A 22,579-nucleotide genomic window follows, 5' to 3' on the forward strand; every position below is an offset into this window, starting at 1 on the left:
GCTGGCGGGGAGGAGGAGCACCAGGCCTCGGGGCCCCGCACCGCCGCCCGCAGGTAATGGGGAGGGGAGGCGAGGGCGAACCTCGGCCAGCCGCCGCCGCTCGTCGCCTGCGCCCTCGAGGGCTCCTGCTCAGGGGCTGACAACTGCGCGCCCCCCTTCTGGGCGCTGGACGGAAAGGAAAGCCTGGGTCTGGTCACCCCCATCTGCGCGGGAGACACCCCACAGGGTCCCCCCCACCCAATGGCATTTAATCCTTCGGGGAGGAGACGGGCCGATCTTCCCGGGCGCTGCACGCCCATTGCCTGGCACCCTAACCCCGGAGGAGGCTGGGGTGTGACCTCTCACCTGGGGGAGCCGGGGAGCCCCACACCTGACGGCCTTTTCCCTCTAACTCCCCTGCTGCGTCTTCTCTAGAGCTGGAGAGGGAAGGAATGGCCCGTCTTGAAATGAAAAAATGCAATCACCTCTTTTTCTTCTCTACCTGAGGCTCGCTCGGCAGCTGATCATTTTCTGCTGGCCTAACGAGAACGGGGGGTTACCTGGAGGGAAATGATAAGTCCCTGAGAAGAGAGGCAATTACGTCTTTCTGAGTTATTGGTATCTTAACCAGACCACAGCCCAATCATTGTGTCCCTTATTGGAACTTATAAAAATGAAGGCAAAAATTTAAAGTTTTTTTTTCAACATAGAGGTAAGATAAATAGATCTGTTGCGGTTAGGGGGAAAACAAATAATCTCTTAAATTCCACTTATTTTCTGACCAGGCTGATACCAAAAGCAAACTTCGACAGTTTGATGACAAATAGTTTGCGTAGGTAGGGATTTTTATGGTTTTCCTACGGCTGTTGACGGTTTCCGTTGGAATGATTGGATTAAACGCACATATTTTTTAAATCTTCATCTCCCCCATTACTTCACATCAGCTGCCAATGGATAGTTAGTGTTACCTAGTGTAGTTTCTTACGGAATGTGAAAATAATGAATGCTTTCCTATAGTCTTGTAATTTAGGATGATTGCATTCATTCATTATGAAAACCAGATTAATTTATTTCATGCAGCGCTGCGAGGCATTTTGCATATGGGATCTTATTTGATTCTCAGAACGACCTAACAATTTAGGTATTGTTACTTGGGTTTTATAGATGAGACAAACGTAAGTGATATTAAGTAACTTTGCTTTAGGCCACACAGCTAGTTGAGTAACAGAGGTGAGATTTGTGGCCAGATACAATTCCAGTGTCGGTGTATTTGCTACTGTGCCTCTCAGATAAGTACACTTCTTAAAAACGTGATTATGAAAAATTTCAGTCTTAAGGAAAAAATACAGTGAGCACTCCACTACCTGGATTGGTATTGTTCCCCCCTCTTCTCCCTTTTTGTATGTCTCTGTGTGTGCTACCATTTGAGAACAAGTTGCAAACATCATGACATGCAAATATTTCAGTTTGCATGTCCTAAAAATAGACACCTTCTCCTACTAACCCCAATTATCAACATATATAAATTTCCTTATTATGCCAAAGTCTCTTTGGGAACCCCCTTTACCCCATAGCTATATTCAGTCAAGATTCATGCATTGCATTTGGTGATTATGCCTTTTATTTTAATTTATTTTGGAGAGTATTACAGATGTCCTCCATTTCACCCCATTGCCCCTCTCCTCCCTACTCCCACTCGATTATGCCTTTTTTCTCCTGACAGTTGACCAAACTGTTTTAGAGAATGCTCCCACATTCAGACTTGTCTGTTGCCTCATACTATCATTTAATTTATTCCTCTATCCCCCTGAATTTTCTGTTACTGGAAGTTAGGTCTAAAGAAAAGCTTGATTAGCTTAAAGTTAAACTTTCTCTGGCAACAATATTTAATAGGTGATGCTGTGCACTTCCTATTGCATCTAGAGGAGGTACATCGTATCAGTTTGCCATGCTATCAGTGATGCTAAATGCGACCACTTGATTAAAGTGGCAACTACAGATCTATTACAAAGGTGTAGTTTGCCTGTTTGTGATTTGTATGTAATCCTGAGGTAGTACTTAGCGCTGCTTTTGGTGAGAGAAAGGGTATCTATTTCCTTTAGGAAGTCCACTGGGAAAATGGACAGCGCTTGTGCTTTGGACCCATTCATTTCATTCTGTCTTAATCTTAGTAAAAAATAGACTGCCGAGACACAAGTAATGGGGGGGAAAAAAAGGCCACAAATAAGAGCATAGATATGTATGCAGCTATACCCTTTGTGGTAGGTTGAATGGACTAAATATGATGATGATGATGTTGATGATGGATGGACTACTAGTAAATAGGATGATGATGATGATTACTAACTTTTGTTGAACTCGTACAAAAAGCCAGCACTGTGCTAAATAAACATTTTTATACATCATCTCATTTAAATCTCACATTGAAAAATAAATAAGTAAATCTCATACTGACCTGTTAATATGCTGCTAGTATCTTTGTTAGCAAGTAAGGAGCATGCTCAATATCCAGGTTTCAATCTCAAGTCTGTTGGTCTTCAGGGTTGGAGCTTAACTACTTTGCTATAGCTGACAACTAAGTATAACACGTGATAAAAGTGAATATAAATCTCATTCGCTATGACTGGTTTTTGTCCTGTAGCAACACTGAAGATTGCCTGCCCAAGAGCCCCACGTGCTTGTCATGTCTATTAATTATATCAGACCTTACTTCAAAAACTGCATTTAGATAGCACTTTAATAGGCATTTAAAGAGTAGATAAAACATCAGAAATCGAGATGGATTGATGGATGGATAGATATATGATAAAACAAGTATAGTAGAATGTTATTGGTAGAATCTAGGTCTGGCTGTTTAGGCATTAGCTTGTAAAATTATTTAAATTTGCTGTATCTGAAAGTTTGCATAATAAAATGTGAGAGTGAATAAAAATATATTCTTCATTGAAAGTTGTATAAAAACCAATAACATGTTATATCCTCTAAGTTTACAGTGGTCTTAAACTTTTAGTAAGTGTTCCTGGCCTTGAAAAGATACAACTATTTTGTCACTGAAAATGGTCAAGCATCAAAGACCATTGTAAAGGGGTTTCCTTTATTAGTTGAGTTCTTAATTAGTTAGGTTCCTTCCAACTATAATTTTAAAATATTTTTATAAATATTACATATATTGTGTTTCCCTGTCATTTTATGGTATTTTGTAGACTGCTATTGAGCATGCTCTTTATATAAGCTTTATGGGCTGTTTTTACTTTAAATCTACCACATTCGTGACTGAAATAGTTTTTCATGTACTTCAGAATGATTGCCTGAAATTTATCTCCTGTTAAGCCAAAAGGTACATTATTTTTTCTTTGTTTTTTTATTTTTTTTATTTTTAAATTTGTTGGGGTGACATTGGTTTTCTTTGTTCTTTATATTAGAAGTACTTCACCCCATTTTAGGGAGTGAGATGGAAATCTCTATATTCTTAGTCACCAGATCTAAAATAAGGATTATATATGTGCCTTTAAAAATAAAAGATACATTAGATTTATATTACACTCCTGCTTGAAGGGCACATTGAGTATTGCATTAATTTCTTCACTAACATTATTATTAGTGCCAAGGGTGACCTTAGCCAGCACATTTTTACATAACTGATCCAGGAATAAATCACTGACTTATATCATCATCATATTTCACATTGATAATTCTGTCTGATAAGAGTGAAAATTGGTGGATGAAACTTATTAATAACTTACTCTTCTTGAAGAACATCTTCCTTGTCTCCACATTGAATGTTTTTCCATTTTAATAATTTTCTTATATAGCTTTAAAAAATACCTTAAGCCCTGACCAGTTTGGCTCAGTGGATAGAGCATCGGCCTGCGGACTCAAGGGTCCCAGGTTCGATTCCGGTCAAGGGCATGTACCTTGGTTGCGGACACATCCCCATTAGGGGGTGTGCAGGAGGCAGCTGATCGATGTTTCTCTCTCATCGATATTTCTAACTCTCTATCCCTCTCCCTTCCTCTCTGTAAAAAAATCAATAATATATATATATTTTTTAAATGCCTTAAAATTACAAGTGTTGGATACCCAGTCAGTTTGTAATTTTGATAGTCTAAATTGCTGTCTTTCTACAGGCTTTAAATGGTCTATTTATTTTGACGTGATTTGCTGTTCATTTGGTTTTGACAGGTTTGATGCATTCAGCATAACTATAAGCATCTTGGGTTTAACGTATAACCAAGACCATGAATCTCTGGATTTTGTGGAACTTCTGAAAGTAACTTTAGATAATTTATTTTTAAAATGGTTTTCTCTTTAATTCAGTTCTTACCCTGCTAAGTATTTGATCCTAGCCTACTCTTAGTAAGCAAGCATATTCAATACTACCCACTATTCAGTATTTTATTTGTGCTCTTTGATAAAATTAGGAAATTCTTTGGTCCCAACAAAAAAAACAAAAGGGTTTTCAGAGACACAGACATACTTTACTTCTATTTTATTTTTCTCTTTTACTGGTGTTTACTGGTTGTGTATGTATTTTCATCCACTTTTACCTTTTTCTCATTTTTAACATGTTGACTCTCTGGGTTTTACTTTTTCCTTGGCTCTTTGCTTTGGATTTTCCAACACTGCTCATTTTCTTTTTGTGGCTTTCCATTACTGTATGAGGACAGTTTCTTTTGTCTTTGGTGTATTTTATGTGCAATATAAAACTATACAAACATACTTCTATGAGAATTATTTCTGTTTATAGGAATCACTACCTCTCTCTGATTTTAATATGTAAAAAGTAATTTTTAAAAAATGCCTGGTACATATAAAGTACTATGTAAGTACTATTAATGGTTACTATAATTTTTTGGAAATTGATTCAAAGTTACTGCTTTTTTTTTGACAGTTTATTGAGATAGAACTTAAAAAGCATAGATTATTGCCACTACAAATATGTGGCCTTCAGTTTCAATTGGGTTTTCAGTGCCTCCATTCTTCATTTCCTTTTCTCCACACATATTTCTTATGTATCATTTCTCAAAATTCTACTTTATTTTCAACCATCTACCTCTGCCTATAATTTCAAAGAGCAATAAAAGGTAAACCTAACTGTAACTATACCCTTCCTTTTCTCTTTTCCCTGTCATGGATCTCCTGTTTAAGGCCAGTTCATTCACTGTGCACTGAATCCAATTCCTTTCTACCTGCCCAGAGAGTTATGCTGTTATCACCTGCTGTATCTTTTACATTTTCTTCTTCTCTGAATCTTTCCAACAACAATCAAAACATTCTCTGTAACTTTACCCCAATTTAAAAAGCACTTATGATTGAGGGGAATTGTCTATTTTCTCCCCATTTTATAAAAATACCAGTATCCTTCCTTAAGCCCTTATTTCCCTCCAGCTAACCTCTTGCTCTATCTTTAGAACCAAACTTTAAGATTGAGTTGTCTATACTCACAATTTTCACTTCCTCATTTCTGCAGACTCTTTGTCTATCGCAATTGCAATCTAGCATCAAATTCAGCTACCTCTTCCTTTGTACTATTATAAGGTCATCAGTGACTCCTGTGGCTAAATTAAATAGACTTTGGTCTATATCTTATTTGACCTTTCAGCAGCATTTGACACTGTCAACCACTCCTCTTTGGTTTTGAAACATTCTACCGGGTCATTCTGTATATCTTTCCCAGGTTTCCCTTGTGTTGCCCCACTCCTCTGCCCCTTTTTTCCTTGATCAGTCTAGCTGAAGGTTTATCAATTTTGCTTATCTCTCGAGAGAAACAAGTTTTGGCTTTACTTTTTTTCTGTGGCTTGTCTATTTTCTATTTCATTTATGTTTGTACTTAATCTCTTTCTGTTTATTTTAGGTTTCTCTTGCTTTTTTCTAGTGTTTTTTTTTTAAGATAAAAGAGTAGACCACTACTTGTTGTTGTTCTGATAAAATTTGATTTGTGAAAACAGGAGGTAGATTGGGCCATTGCTATTTTCTTATTGTGAAATAAAAATTTACCACTTAACCATTTTTTTAAACGTATTTTTGTTTTCAGAGAGGAAGAAAGAGGGAGAGATAGAAACATCAATAATGAGAGAGAATCATTGATTGGCTGCCTCCTGCATGTCCCCTACTGGGGATCGAGCCGCAACCTGGGCATGTGCCCTTGATCAGAATCGAACCCTGGACCCTTCAGTCAGCAGGCCAACGCTGAACTGGCTAGGCCCACCTTAACCATTCTTCTTCTTCTTCTTTTTTTTTTTTTTAATTTAAGGAGCCATATGCTTTTTTTCTTTGTTTTTTGAAATATACTTTTTTCATTGATTTCAGAGAGGAAGGAAGAGAGATAGAAACATCAATGATGAGAGAGAATCATTGATTTGCCGCTTCCTGCACATCCCCTACTGGGGGGGAGGGAGATTGAGCCCTCAACCGGGGCATGTGCCCTTGGCCTGAATCGAACCTGGGACCCTTTAGTCCGCAGGCTGATGCTCTATCAACTGAGCCAAACTGGCTAGGGCTTAACCACTCTCAAGTGTACAGTTCAGTGGCATAAAGTACGTTCCCTATGTTAAGTAATTATCACCACCATCCATCTTTAGAACTCTTTTCATCTTGCAAAACTATACTTTACCCATTAAGCAATAATCAGTCTCCCTTTCCCCAAGCCCCTGACAACCACCTTCCTACTTTCTGTCTATGAATTTGAGTACCCTAGAGGTGTCATATAATTAGAATCAGACAGTATTTGTCTTTTCATGTCTGGCTTATTTTAACATGTTCTCAAGATTCATGCATATCACAGTGCATATCAAAGTTTACTTTTAAGGCTAAACAATATTCCATTGTATGTGTATACCACATTTTGTTTATCCATTTATCTATCAGTGGCTATTGTGAGTAATGTTACTGTGTACATTTGTGTACAAATAGACATTCATGTGCCTACTTTCAATTCTTTGGTATATATACCCAGAAATAGAATTGCTGGATCATGTTATTGGTTTCATTGAGTAATTGTTTAACTGATTTTTCTTAATGTCGAGGTAAATCTCAGTCTCTCTTCTCAAAGCTCTAAACTAGAAAGAACTTTATGTAGTAAAGTGGGTGAAATCTTTATTTGATTAGAAAATAGCTAGTTATAAAAGTAAGTTGTTTTTTTTATAACTCAGATATAGTAACCCATTTGGAAATTCTTCCTGAAAACTTAATAAACTCTTAAGGAGAACCCTTGGGAAATAAACCATCATCAAATAAAGATCGCATACACTTTTGTTAGTGTTCAGAGTATGTAAAACATGTTCTCAAAAATGAATACTCTAGTGAATCCATTCTAAAAACTTGTTCCTTTCAAGTAAAACATAGAGATATTTGTTCTTTTTTAGATTGACAGCAGCGAACAAATTTTAAAATATTTGGCACTATAATATTTGATTGCTGCAGCTGGGATTTCCAGTACTATGTTGAATAAGAATGGTGAAAGTGGACATCCCTGACTTCCTGTTTTTAAGGGAAAAAACTTTTAGTTATTCCCATTGAGTATGATGTTTACTGAGGGTTTGTCATATATGGTTTTTACTATGTTGAGGTATGTCCCCTCTACTCCCACTTTGCTAAGAGTTTTTTTTATCATAAACTAGAGGCCCAGTGCACAAAATTCATGCACTGGTAGGGTCTCTAGCAGCTGCTGGCCAGGGCCTCCCTCCCTTCCCCTACCGGCCCCGCCCCCTGGTCGAACTCCCAGACAACTGTTAGTCAACGGGACAATTTGCATGCTATGCTTTTATTATATAGGATGGGTGCTGGACTTTGTTAATTGTTTTTTCTGCATCTGTTGATATCATATGATTTTTATCTTTCATTTTGTTTATGTGTTGTATCACGTTAGATAATGTAGTGTTTTTAAAAAATATGTTAACATGTAATGGGCTTATTTTCTAATAAAATCAGTATTTACAGTTTTAAATTTTAATTCATAATATGGTAACTCTTAGTAGATATAGGTGACATAAACAAAAACTGTTTGAGATTCTCAGAGTATAAAGGGGTCCTGAGACTAAAGAGTTTGAAATCTTGCCATCTAGTGTTGAAGCGCCTCAAACCACATACTCAAAAGTTTTTCCATTTCACCAGTCATTTTTCCTTGACACTTGCTGATTACCTTCATATGTTGCAGGATTTGTTGTGGGTATTTCAGAATCATGCATACTATTCAATGATTTTTTAAAAATATATTTTGATTTCAGAGAGGAAGGAAGAGGTAGAGAGAGATAGAAACATCAATGATGAGAATCATTGATTGCTGCCTCCTGCACGCCAAGCCCCCCCCCCCCCCCCCAAAGCCAGCAACCCGGGCATGTGCCCTTGACCAGAATCGAACCTGGGACCTTTCAGTTCACAAGCCTTCCACTGAGCCAAATCAGCTAGGGCCTATTCAATGATTTTTTTTAAAATATATTTTATTGATTTTTTACAGAGAGGAAAGGAGAGGGATAGAGAGTTAGAAACATCGATGAGAGAGAAACATCGATCAGCTGCCTCCTGCACACTCCCTACTGGGGATGTGCCCGCAACCAAGGTACATGCCCTTTGACCGGAATCGAACCTGGGACCCTTGAGTCCGCAAGCTGACGCTCTATCCACTGAGCCAGACCGGTTAGGGCCTATTCAATGATTTATTCCATTCATGGGAGCAACATGCTTTCTCAATCTTTATTAATATATTTAGTCTGCATTTTATTTTAACCATAATTACATATGGTTTTACACTTGCAGCGTTCTTACGGTTTTTGTGCTTATTGATTATGCTGGATTTAGTAATATCTATAACCACCTCATAACAAAGCACAGAGAGAGCAAACTCTAGTGAAGATTAGAGAACAAAGACTAAATGACCTCGGAAAACCATTGTCATCTCTTGAAAGTGGACATAACCAGTCTCTTGTCTGGAGAAGGACTTTGATTTGTCAGTAAACATTCATATGTAGGGAAGTATCAAATTTTTCTAAATTTGGCTGGGAAGGGAGAGTAGCTGAGGGAAGATTTCCAGGTTTTGAAAGGAGGTGGAAGGTGGGGAATCAAAAATGAGTACCAGATTTTAAGCTCTGGGGGGATGGGTAGTTGAAAGCCATTAATAGAATTAGAAATTTTGCAGTGGAGTATCAGTTGAGGAGAAGGTATTTGAGTTAATTTTCAGATGGTTAATTTGAAAGATAGCAAACATTCAGATGGAATTGTCTAGCACTCCAGCTAGTCATTAGAGGCCCAGAATTACAGTTCAGGAAGAATGATGGGGTTAGAGATTCTAGATGAATATAGCCAGGGGTGATGATAGAGTCAGAGACCTGTCAATAAGCATACTTCATCTATTCCTCATTACTGTATCATGTTCTTCTGTATATACCATATGCTAGGCACTGGGCACGTTCCATATACAGACTCTTCCTGGCTTATATGGCTGACTTAAAATTTTTGATTTTATGATGGTGTGAACGTAATACGCATTCAGTAGAAATCGTACTTTGAATTTTGATTGTGCTAGTGATAGGCAGTATGATACTCATGGTTTGTTTTTCTAGGTTTTCTGGCCCAATAGTAATTTATTTTTTTCAAACATCATTTTGTTGTAAGATTTTCCTGACTTTCTGTCAGTTTGACAATTTAGAAATGTGTTTACTATAGCAAGTCATAACTTTCCCAACCCAAATCTGTTTTTATTTTAATAAAAGCAACTTGTCATTTTCAGGATAGTTGATTACTAGTTTGAATAGACATTCTAGAAATAATACAACTTTTATTGTAATAAGAGGAATTGTTCCTATATGGAAACAAAATTGTATTTACACTATTATCAAATCAGTGGAAAGAATGTTTGTTGTAATTTAATAGGAGTACTGGCTCCAGATCCTATTTTTAACTAATTTTTGAACAAAGCAGTGGACTCCAAGAATCAAATAACCTGGGCTTTCCTCCCATCTTCCATGAAGTTATTGACTTGGTTAGCTTTTCTTGGCTCTTTATAGCACAGTATCTAGTACCTGATAAATGTTGCACTAAACTTCTCTTAAACTATAAAATTCAAGTACTTTCATTCTGTTTCTGAGGGATTTTTCCAATTGCAGAAAAAATTGCCTCTTTATAGTCTTTTCTTCTATCCATTATCTCTTTAACCTCTAAGAGGGTGTTCAAGCCATGAATAGTAATATCTATTGTATAAGAGAATGAACACCCAGTCCCAGAGGCATACCTCACAGTCTGACATACGTTCCTCTGGAGATACTAATACAGTATTGGCTATCCACACAATGTTTTCCCATAGTTGTCTGTATCTTCACAGACTGGTAATTCCCAGAGTTCTGTAGGAGGAAGTCCTGGTCTTGAGCAGTTTTAGTCAGGGCCCTCAAAGGAGCATATCTTTCCAGGGGTTTTGTGATTGGTGTCTTTTATCAGTTGTGAGTTAAAGCTAGAGCTTAAGAAGTGGGGCTTCCATAGCTTAATTGCCACAACTTATTTTAAAGAACTATTACTAATGTACAGGACCATTAATAGTTGTGGCAGTTATGAATCATTGAAGTATTTGTCATTGTTACAGTTACTTCAGTTTCATTTTATTCATGAATACGTTTATAATGAGAAGGATGAGTTAGCAAAGTGTGAATTGTACATTCATATTGTCTATGAGCAAGAAGGATAGGATGAAAAAATTTACAGTAACAATATACAATGTAATTCTATAAAATTTACCTACATATTTGCTGCCTTTTAAATATTATCTGTGGAGTAGAGAATCAGAAAAAAAATAATCAAGATTCCTTCTCAGTATCAAAGCCTAATTTTTTTAAAGTGCAATTGGATGCATTTGTTTTCTTTATATAAAAACTAGAGGCCCGGTGCATGAAATTTGTGCATGGGGCGGGGGAGGGCTCAGCCCCGCCTGCTCCCTCTCACAATCCAGGACCACTGGCTCCTAACCGCTTGCCTGCCTCCCTGATCACCCCTAACCGCCTCTGCCTGCCGGCCTGATTGCCTCCTAACTGTTCCCCTGCTGGCCTGATTGCCCCCTAACTGCTCCCCTGCCCACTTGATTACCCCTAACTGCCTCAGCCTCTGTCACCGCAGCTTTATCCAGAAGGACGTCCAGAAGGTTGTTCAGTCTAATTAGCATATTATGCTTTTATTTGTATACATAGATGAAAATTTTTGATATGTTTAAATGGATTAATTTATTATACACTTTGTAAAACCCTTAGGGAACATCGTGCCTAGATTAAGTCTGTGGTGATGTTTGCATTTGTTCCTTGCAGTTCTTTAGAGTGTTGTCAAAATCTGGCCGTGCCATTGAAAAAGTTTTGGAAATAGGTAATGGTGCTGGCTGCACAACAGTGTGAATGTACTTAATGCCACTGAACTGTACACTTAAAAATGGTTAGGAAGGCAAATTTTATGTGATATATATTTATACAATTTTGTTTTAAAATCTGCCTTGCCCATGTAGGTATATCACACATATGAACATCGTCTGTTGTGTGTCAGGGTAAATTAATTAAAATACTGATGGCAGTTGCCAACTTAGAAAAGAGAAATATGAACAGTTTGAAGTGGTAGCCACCTATAATCAAGATGATATTGCAAAACACTAGAATTTTATGATTGTGATGACCTCCATCAAATGATTAAGTATTAGAAGGCAATGGAACTAAATGGCCTCCAATACTTATCTCTACCTGGAGATTCTTTGAACGTGTTAATAAACCTTGCTTTTATTAGTTAAATAAGAGACTGAAAACCTGTGGGAACAACCCAGCCTGGCTGGCGTGGCTCAGTGGTTGAGCATCGACCTATGAACCAGAAGGTCCCAGGTTCGATTCCCTGTTGGGGCCTGGGTTGTGGGCTTGATCCCCAGTGTGGGGTGTGCGTGCAGGAGGCAGCCAGTCAATGATTCTCTCTCATCATTGGTGTTTTTATCTCTCCCTCTCCCTTTCTCTCTGAAATTAAAAAAATATATTTTTTTAAAAAAGAAACAGCCCTAACCGGTTTGGCTCAGTGGATAGAGCATCGGCCTGCGGACTCAAGGGTCCGAGGTTCGATTCCGGTCAAGGGCATGTACCTTGGTTGCGGGCACACCCCCAGTGGGGAGTGTGCAGGAGGCAGCTGATTGATGTTTCTCTCTCATCGATGTTTCTAACTCTCTATTCCTCTCCCTTCCTCTCTGTAAAAAATCAATAAAATATATTAAAAAAAACACACCCAAATGTCAACAACAGATGAATAAACAAAATATAATACAGTGGAAGCCTATTGTGTAGCCTTTTAAAAAGAATAAAATTCTGCCTTGGCCGGTTGGTTGGAGTGTTGTTCCATACACCAAAAGTTTGCGGGTTCCATTCAATAAGGAACTGCCATTTGACCCAGTGATCCTGATTTTTTAAATTTAAATTTCCTATTGTTCATTGCTACTATATAAAAATACAGTTGACTTCTTTATGGTAGCCTGTATCCTATCACTTACTAGCTCTAGGAGGGTGTTGTTTTTAAGATTCTTTGGATGTAAATAATCATTTCTAAATAGGAACAGTTTCTATATTTTTTCCTTTCCAATATATATATACACCTTTTGTTTTTTTCCCCTTTTTTTCCTGATCTTAAGGGGAAAGCATCCAGTGTTCTACCAGTAAGTATGTTACTAATACTTTGTTGAGGCTTTTCACAACTGTGTTCACAATGGATATTGTTGTGTAGTTTTCTCTTTTGTACTGATTTGTCTGGCTTTGATATACAAGTACTGTTGGCCTCATAAGATGAGAAGTGTTCTTTTATTTTCTGGAAGAGATTGTATGGTTGTTGTTTGGTAGAATTCTGTAGTGAAACTATCTAGGTCTTGAAGATTTCTTCTTTAAAGGATTTTAGTTATGAATTCAATTTTTGTAATAGTTATAGGATTATTCATTCAGGTTATGTATTTCATCTTGGTTGAATTTTGTGTGTGCTTATCCTAAGAATTGGTCCATTTTATCTTTATTGTCAACTTTATGGGTGTATAGTTATTTGTAGTATTCTCATTATGCTTTTTTAAAAAAATATTTTTTTTATTGATTTCAGAGAGGAAGAGAAAAGGAGAGAGAGATAGAGACATCAATGATGAGAGAGCCATTGATCAGCTGCCTCCTGCACACCCCACACTGGGGATCAAGCCCGCAACCCAAGCATATGCCCTGACCAGGAATCGAACCGTGACCTCCTGGTTCATAGGTTGACGCTCAACCACTGAGCTACACTGGCTGGGCTCATTATGCTTTTTATATCGGTAATGTGTTAAAGAAAAAACACACAACAATCATAAATTTTGAAAAGATCTGGTTGGTTTTATTCAGCGATTCATGAATCTGGCAGCATCCAGTCTAGAGATAGAGTGGAGCTCTCAAAGAGTCATATGAAGTGAGAGGCTTATAGACCAAAGTGAGTAGGAGCAAGGAAGTTACACTGGGCATTGGCTGATTGGGTAGAGCAGGGTTACTTTCCTTATATGGAGAGAAGAGAGGTCTTGCAGTCCAGTTAGGTAACTTGTACTGAGCAAGCAAGTGCTGACTGTTTGGCTTAGGCTTTCTTTTCTTGGAGAGCCAATCATAGAAACCTAGTTAAGTTCCAGTTTGTTGAACTTACCATAAGTGACTCCATCTTGATCCTAAGCTGGACACTTCAACAATTGATAATACCCTCTCATTCCTGTTGTCAGTTTTTCTTCAGTCTTGCTAGAGCTTTATCAGTTTTATTAATCTTTTTAAAGACCAAATGTTTGTTTGTTTTTCTGTTTTTATTTTCAATTTTATCTTTCTGTTTTTATTCCTTCTACTTGGTTTGGTTTTTTGTTCTTTTCTAGATTTTTGTTGTTAATCCTCACGGGAGGGAGAGGGGGAGAGAGAGACAGACAGACATCGATTGGTTGACTCCTACATGCACCCCAGCCAGGGCCAGGAATCTAGACCATGACCCTTCGGTTCACAGACTGGCACTCTAACCAGTGAGCACACTGGCTAGGGCTTTTCCAGCCTCAAGGTAGAAGCTCTAAATTACTGATTTGAGACCTTACTCATTTTGTGATACAAGTGTTTTTTTTTAAATATATTTTTATTGATTTCAGAGAGGAAGGGAGAGGGAGAGAGAGATAGAAACATCAATGATGAGAGAGAATCATTGATTGACTGCCTCTCACACGCCCCACACGGGATCCGGCCCGAAACGCGGGCATATGCCCTGACCGGGAATCAAACCGGTGACCTCTTGGTTCCTGGGTCAATGCTCAACCGCTGAGTCACACCCGGCTGGGCTGATACAAGTTCTTTGTTTTTTTTTTTTTTTTTTAAATATATTTTATTGATTTTTACAGAGAGGAAGGGAGAGAGATAGAGAGTTAGAAACATCAATGAGAGAGAGACATTGATCAGCTGCCTCCTGCACATCTCCTACTGGGGATGTGCCCGCAACCCAGGTACGTGCCCTTGACCGGAATCGAACCTGGGACCTTTCAGTCCGCAGGCCGACGCTCTATCCACTGAGCCAAACCGGTTTCGGCCGATACAAGTTCTTAATGGTGTAAATTTCCCTCTAAGGGGGTTCTGCATTCAATTCTAATGTAGGAGGAAGGGCCCCCACAACAAAAAGCATTTCTTTGACACCAGTTGGGTGTTTTACAGTCTAACTAAATTCTGACACTTTCTGTAGATAGCATCAGCCTCTTAAGTTAAGGGGTTAGTCCTACAAGACTGCTGCCCCCTCGCCCTTACTGATCCATAGGTCACAAGTTCAGGTTTATCACCTGATCATCTTATGGACCAGCTATAGATTGAAGGTTCCAACAGCTCCCTCCTTGGGTTTAATTAATTCGCTAGAGCAGCCCATCGAACTCAAGGAAACTTTCTACTTTACTAGATTACATATATATATATATCTATCTGATATGCTAAGTGTTCGTCCAGCTGGTCGCTATGACACGCACTGTCCATTGAGTGGGCAAACGCTCAAACCAGGAGCTGCCATGATGCACACTGGCCATTTACAGAGAAACAGCGCCACAGACCTGGCGCCCGGAAAGCAACATTCGGCTTCCCCCAAGTGGGACACAGGCCCCACCACCACCCCAGAGCGACAGCCCACCAAATTGCAGGCAACGCTACCAAGACCCCATGGCGCAAAATGCAACCCAGCCTGGAAGTGGTCGCTGTCAATTCCACTGTCCACTTGTTTATTCTGCAGGGTTAGTTCTCCCTCCAGCTCTTTGAAGGGCAAGTCTTGTGTGTGTGTGTGTGTGTGTGTGTGTGTGTGTGTGTGTGTGTGTGTGTGTGTGTTTTGAAGGGCAATTCTTAATAACTTTGCTGATCGCTTTCAGGAAGTAACATTATTTTCAAGAACTTTATTCAGAGTTAAAGGTTTCCCTCCTTGCCCACCTCAGGCCCCCTACCAGCTGAGGGAGGAAAAGAGAGAGAGAGAAACATTGACATGAGAGAGATACATCAATTGGTTGCCTCCTGCTTGCCCCTCATTGGGGATCAAGCCAGCAGTCTGAGTATGTGCCCTGACCAGGATTCAGACTGGCAACCTCTTGGTTCATGGTTGATGCGCAACCACCGAGCCACACTGGCTGGACTGATACCTTTTTTATTTAGAGAAAATTTACAAAAGCATTCCCCCAAATTGCTTTGTTTTGCATTTATTACAGTACCAACTATTTTTTGTAGTTATTTAACTTAGATACAATAATTGGCGTACATAGCTGTATGTTTTTGCATTGGAAAAGTACTGTGTTTTAAGAGTCAGAAGACCCAGATCCAGCTTTGGTTGTCATTTGTTAGTCACTTAACTTATCTGAGCGTTAGTTTTATCCTTACCAAAGGGCTAATATAAGCCTCCCCGATTTCACACAGAAGGTATAAAAAGTGGTTAGGGGAAGGTACTATAAAAACTGAAGCATAATTAGATTGCTATATTAAAAGTATTTGAGGATTTTAGTTATTTATGTTTTAAGTAAATAAATGTAAAATCTGACATTGGCAAACCAGTTGTCCTTTTATTTTAAGGAAAATCCAGTCAGTTGATCACTAAACATTTTTTTACATAAATTTACTTTTGAAAAGGTTTTATTGTATTAGTTACCTAAATAACAATAATAACTGCCTTTATTTGTTGAGCATTCACAAAGTGCTAAATACTATGCATTTAATACATATATTATTTCAGTTAGTTCTCATAACAACCATTGAGGAATTGTTGAAGACAGAATGTAGGCTATCACATTCTAAAACCTGGACTCTTAAACCCCTACATTGATTCACTTTATGTCCTAAATGGGACAGTATATGGCACTGAAGTTAAATAAGGTCTAGAAGGCTGCTTGGATTTGAATCCTGGGTCTGCTACTTAAGAGTTATTTTACTTCAGCAAGATAATTAACCCTTTTCTGTCAAACAGGGATAATAACGCACCTACTGGTAGAGACCATGACAGGCAAATAAAATATCAAAAGTGAAGCAGTTAAAGCTAGGCAGTTCATTAAAACAGTAGCTCATAGACTCCACTGATTGGACAGCTAGGGGGACAGGTAGAGGGAATTAAAAAATTTTGTTTATATGTGAAGTTTTTATAAAAAGGTTTACTTTTTTTATTAAATGTATTGGGGAAACATTGGTTGATATTATATAAATTTCAGGTGTACATTATAATTCGGCATCTGTGTACCCTGTTGTGTGCTCTCGTCTCCTCTGTCGCTATATGTCTGACCCCCTTTATCCTCTTCGCCCTCCCACGACAACTCTTCCCCTCTGGTAACCACATTCTGTTGTGTGTGTTGATGAGTTTGTGGCTTTCTATTGTATATCCCACACATGCGTGAAATCATAAGGTTCTTGTTTTTTTCCATCTGATTTATGTCACTTAGCATAATACTCAGGATCCATCCATGTTTTTGCAGAGTAATATTCTATTGTATACAGGGTAGGGCAAAAGTAGGTTTACAGTTGTTTGTATGGAAAATAATACAATAATCCTGTATAATAAAAGCCTAATATGCAAATCGACCAAATGGGGGAACAACCGGTCGCTATGATGCGCACTGACCACCAGGGGGCAGACGCTCCATGCAGGAGCTGCCCCCAGCCCACAGGACCCAGGCCAGTCAAGGCAGGTGCCAGCGGGGGCCCCCCAATTGCCCTGCTAGTCACCCCACAGATCGGCCCTGATCGCCGGCCAGGCCTGGGGAACCTACCTGTGCCTGAATTTCGTGCATCAGGCCTCTAGTTAAATAATAATACAGGAATAAATGCATCTTTAAGAATAAGTGTTTTCAAACTTTTGGTTAAATACCCAGAAGTGAGCAGTATTACTGGGTCATGTGGAAGTTCTGTTCTCAGTATTTTGAGGAACTTCCATACTGTTTTCCATAATGGCTGTACCAATTTAAATTTCTACCAGCAGTATGCAAGGGTTCCGTTTTCTCCACATCCTCTTCAATACTTGCTGTGTGTTTTTTTTTAAATAATAGCGTTCTAATAGCTGTGACATAGTATCTCATTGTGGTTTTGATTTGCATTTCCCTAATAAGTAATGATGTTGAACATCTTTCCATAGATCTGTTGGCCATCTGTATGTTTTCTTCGGAAAAGTATTCAGGTCATCGTTTTAAATCAGATTTTTTGTTCAGTTGAATGAGTTTTGTCTATTTTGGATATTAGTCCCTTATTGGAAGTATCATTTGCAAATAATCTCTCATTTGGTTGATTGCCTTTCTGTTTTGTTGTTGGCTTCTTTTGCTGTGCAGACATTCTTTAGTTTGATGTAGTCCCATTTATTTATTTTTGCTTTTTGTTCCCCTTGCCTTTGGAGTCCAGTTCATAAAAACATCTCTGAGACCAATATCCATAAGCTTAGTTAGTGCTTATGTTTTATTTTGTGCATTTTATTGTCAGGTCCTACATTCAAATCTTTAATTCATTTTGAGTTAATTTTTGTGTATAGTGTAAGATCATAGTCTAGTTTGGTTCTTTTGCATATGGCTGTCCAGTGTTTCCAACGTCATTTATTGAAGAGATTTTTCCTTTCTCTATTGCCTATTCTTGGCTTCTTAGTTGAAAATTCGTTGCCCATATATGTGTGGAGGAATGTTTAATATATTCTCTACCTTGAACTTTCTCACTGCCATCTTTTAGCTTTTTGATTTAGCATAGTGGCTACATGAAAACTATCTAAATTACCTATTATGACTACTAAACTATCAATTAATGCTTATTTTATGTATTTTTTAGGTCATTCCTGATTCATTTGCATCCTTGAAGAGCATCTGTAGAAGAGGAAGGAAAAGATGGGTGTGAAAACATTTACTCATAGCTCTTCTTCCCACAGCCAGGAAATGCTTGGAAAGCTAAACATGCTGCGAAATGATGGACATTTCTGTGACATCACTATTCGTGTCCAGGACAAAATCTTCCGGGCACATAAGGTGGTACTAGCAGCTTGCAGTGATTTTTTTCGCACTAAACTTGTAGGCCAAGCAGAGGATGAGGACAAGAATGTGTTGGATTTACATCATGTTACAGTGACTGGTTTTATCCCCCTTCTAGAATATGCTTACACAGCCACTCTGTCAATTAACACAGAAAATATCATTGATGTGCTGGCTGCAGCCAGCTATATGCAAATGTTCAGTGTTGCTAGCACCTGCTCAGAGTTCATGAAATCAAGCATTTTATGGAATACACCCAACAGCCAACCGGAAAAGGGTCTCGATGCTGGACAAGAAAATAACTCTAACTGCAATTTCACTTCTCGAGATGGAAGCCTTTCACCCGTGTCGTCAGAGTGCAGCGTGGTAGAAAGAACCATTCCCGTCTGCCGAGAATCCCGGAGAAAGCGCAAAAGCTACATCGTTATGTCACCCGAAAGTCCTGTCAAGTGTAGCACACAGACAAGCTCCCCCCAGATACTGAATTCTTCAGCTTCCTACTCAGAAAATAGAAGTCAACCAGTTGACTCTTCTCTAGCTTTTCCCTGGACTTTTCCTTTTGGAATTGATCGAAGGATTCAGCCTGACAAGGTTAAGCAGGCAGAAAACACCCGGACTTTAGAACTACCTGGCCCATCTGAGACTGACAGAAGAATGGCTGATTTTGTGACTTGTGAGAGCACAAAAACGACCTTGCCTCTGGGTACCGAAGAAGATGTCCGGGTGAAAGTAGAAAGGTTAAGTGATGAGGAGGTGCATGAGGAAGTACCCCAGCCCGTCAGTGCATCTCAGAGTTCACTGAGTGACCAGCAGACAGTGCCAGGAAGTGAACAAGTCCAAGAGGACCTTCTGATTAGTCCACAGTCTTCCTCAATAGGTACAGTGTTTTCTGTTTTTCATGTTGCTATAAACAAATCAATTCAAGCATTTTTAAGTACTTACTAGATAAAGTTTTGTGCTGGGTCGTATAGGAAATATTGGGAAGAATAAAGTATAACTGGATTTTTTTTTTTTTTTAGATGTTGCTACTAGTACTATAATTTCTTTAATAAGTTACGCATTGGGAAAGAAAAATAGTTGAACAATGCCTGATGGGACAAAGATACATACAGGTACATATGAAAGAATTATGGATTACTTCCAATGCAAAAAAAAAAAAACACCCAGTTTTTAAAAAGTCCAGTTAGTGTTTTATTCTTTATTAAAATATTTACTGAAAACGTAACATGTGTCAAGCATTGGGGATACATGGTTTTAAAAAAAGGGGGGTTTAAGCCCTAACTGGTTTGGCTCAGTGGATAGAGCATCGGCCTGCAGACTGAAAGGTCCCAGGTTCGATTCCGGTCAAGGGCATGTACCTTGGTTGTGGGCACATCCCCAGTAGGGAGTGTGCAGGAGGCAGCTTATCGATGTTTCTCTCTCATCGATGTTTCTAACTCTCTATCCCTCTCCCTTCCTCTCTTTAAAAAGTCAATAAAATGTATGAAAAAAGGGGGGGGGGTTAATAGTCTAATTGAGGAATCAGATGTAAATCAGTGGTTAGTGTTAGGCAAGAGATATGAACAAAGTGTTATAGGTTCACAAAGAAAAAAAAAACAAGTTAATGCTGGGTATTTTTACCTTGGATGTTAAGTGGGAGTTTGCCCAGACAAGGGAATGACATTTCTTTGAAAATGTATCAAAGCATGGAAGTGTGGAAGAATCCTATATAATAAAACCCTAATATGCAAATTGACTGAAAGGCAGAATGACCTGTCACCATGATGCGCACTGACCACCAGGGGGCAGATGCTCAATGCAGGAGCTGCTCCCTGATGGTCAGTGTGCTCCCACAGTGGGAGTGCCACTCTGCCAGAAGCCGGGCTCACAGATGGGGAGCACAGCCAGCAGTGGCGGGAGCCTCTCCCGCCTTCATGGCAGCACTGAGGATGTCCATCATTCGAACATCCCCTGAGGACTCCCGGACTGCGAGAGGGCGCAGGCCAGGCTGAGGGACACACACCCCCCCACCCCGGGGCACGAATTTCATGCACCAGGCCTCTAGTACAGCAGTTCCCAACCTGTGGGTTGCGACCCCTTTGGGGGTCGAACGACCCTTTCACAGGGGTCGCCAAAGACCATCGGAAAACACATATAATTACATATTGTTTTTGTGATTAATCACTATGCTTTAATTATGTTCAATTTGTAACAATGAAATTGGGGGTCACCACAACATGAGGAACTGTATTAAAGGGTCGTGGCATTAGGAAGGTTGAGAACCACTGCTCTAGTAGAAAATAATAGGAGGTAGGATAAAATGAGTGGTTGAGAGCATGTTGTGAAGAGCTTTGAACACTGGTTTCAGTTAGGATTGCATTCAATGGCTTAAACCAAACAGGATTTTATTTTTTTATTGCATAAAATGTTAGGAAATGGGAAGTCCAGCCCTTGCCGGTGTGGCTCAGCAGTTAGATTTTACCTGTGGTTTTTGTTGTTTTAAGATTTTTAAAATTGATTTTTAGAGAGAGAGAGGAGAGAGGAGAGAGAAAAAAACATCGATGTGAAAGTGAAACATCAATCTGCTGCCTCCTGCACATTCCGTATTGGGGATCAAGCCCGCAATCCCGGGCATGTTGAATTGGCAACCTTTTCATGCATGGAATAAGCCCAACCAACTGAGCCACACCCGCCAAGGCAGATTTTTACCTGTTCTTTTTAAGTTCTCTTTATTACCATTTGCCCACCAAAAGGCTATAAAATCTAACACCCCCAGTTTAGGGCAAACAGAAGCACTAAATATAGCAAATAGAAAAAATAAGTTTGGGTTGGGTTTTGCTACTCAGAAAGGTAACTATCAATATCTGGTAGAGTTCAAGAAAAAATTTTATAAGTGAGTAGGACTTTGTGATATTGTTTCATTATTTATCTTGAAATAATTATCTGTAGCACCAATGACAGACATATAAACAGTTCTAGATAATCCACAGTTTATTATCTTAACAAAGAAATTCAGTTTTAACATACAGGTCCTAGAGAGGATTTATCTTACTACCATCAAGGCTTTGGCAGTACATGGAGGTTAAGTGTGTTTATAAGTGCTTTGATAATTATAGTTTTAATTTTTTTTATTTTTCTTGAAGTTGTGGATAAAGACAGTGTAGAGTCTTGAGTAAAAGATAAAGCTTATGGAGTCTTGTTTTTGTTTTTAGCAGTATCAGTGTAATGTGTGGTTGTGCTACTGGAGAGATAGGTTGGGATTTCCCTAGTCAGGAATACAGAATCTAGTAACTATTTTCCTGCCATTACAACATAGATCTTTAGCATAAGAAAGCCTCCAGACACCCTAGAAATAAATAAATAATAAGCAAACAAACTCATGGCTTCATTGGAGGTAAAGGTGTCCCCTAATGCTTGGTTCCTATCCTTGGTGCCTCCTATCCTTGGAAGCCATACATTGGAAACATCCACTGCATCAACCCTTTAAAATCCCCACCTCAGTGTTGGTCCAGTGTTGATGATGCATCTCAGATGAACACTCTTGTTCCTGTCAGAACCGCCCCCTCCCAGATGGCCTCCTGAAAATTATCCTTGGGAAATTGAGTCAGTTGAAAGATAGTATAACACTTATTGTTACAGTGAGAAAACACGAAAGAAGCAGAGGTGCAGTTTTAGATTGAGATGACTCAGGAGAACTGCAATGGCCCATAAGATGAATGCTTGTGCCCTACGTGCCCGGGTAGCGGGCTCGATCCCCAGTAGGGAGTGTGCAGGAGGCAGCTGATAAATGATTCTCTCTCATCATTGATGTTTCTATCCCTCTCTCCCTCTCCCTCCCTCCTTTTGAAATCAATAAAAACATATATTTTTAAAAATAACCCTTGTGCCCTGGCCAGTGTGGCTGAGTGGTAGAGCGTTGGCCCATACACCAAAGGGTATTGGGTTTGATTCCTGCATTGCAGGTTCTTTCCTTACCCCCAGGGCGAGTGTGTGGGAGACAACCAATCGATGTGTCACATCGGTGTTCCTCTCTCCCTCTCCCCCTCTCACTCTCCTCCTCCCTCTCCCTTATCCCTCCCCCTCTTCCTCTCCCTTTCCCTCTCCCTCATCCTTTTCCCTCCCACCCTCCCTTCTACTCTCTCTAAAAATCAATGA

The 22,579-nt window shown here is 39.2% G+C and overlaps 1 protein-coding gene across 8 annotated transcripts in view; it reads left to right on the forward strand.

The window, feature by feature from the left end:
* ZBTB44 (zinc finger and BTB domain containing 44) overlaps positions 1–22,579 on the forward strand; it is a 38,214-nt gene continuing 15,635 nt past the window's right edge. For 7 of the 8 annotated variants that reach the window (XR_002831548.1, XM_023761986.1, XM_014463879.2 and 4 more), the window contains exons 1-2: positions 1–53; positions 18,249–19,322. Coding sequence is in view for 7 of the 8 variants with exons in the window: in XM_023761986.1 (XP_023617754.1) it covers positions 18,305–19,322 (1,018 nt within the window). In the remaining variant the exon portion in view is untranslated. Of the gene's footprint in view, positions 54–475; positions 692–18,248; positions 19,323–22,579 lie in introns of those variants that run through there. The other variant, XM_023761985.1, reaches the window with a different exon arrangement.

Source organism: Myotis lucifugus, unplaced genomic scaffold (genome assembly GCF_000147115.1).
Source record: "Myotis lucifugus unplaced genomic scaffold, Myoluc2.0 scaffold_225, whole genome shotgun sequence".
In the NCBI taxonomy this organism is placed as follows: Eukaryota; Metazoa; Chordata; class Mammalia; order Chiroptera; family Vespertilionidae; genus Myotis; species Myotis lucifugus.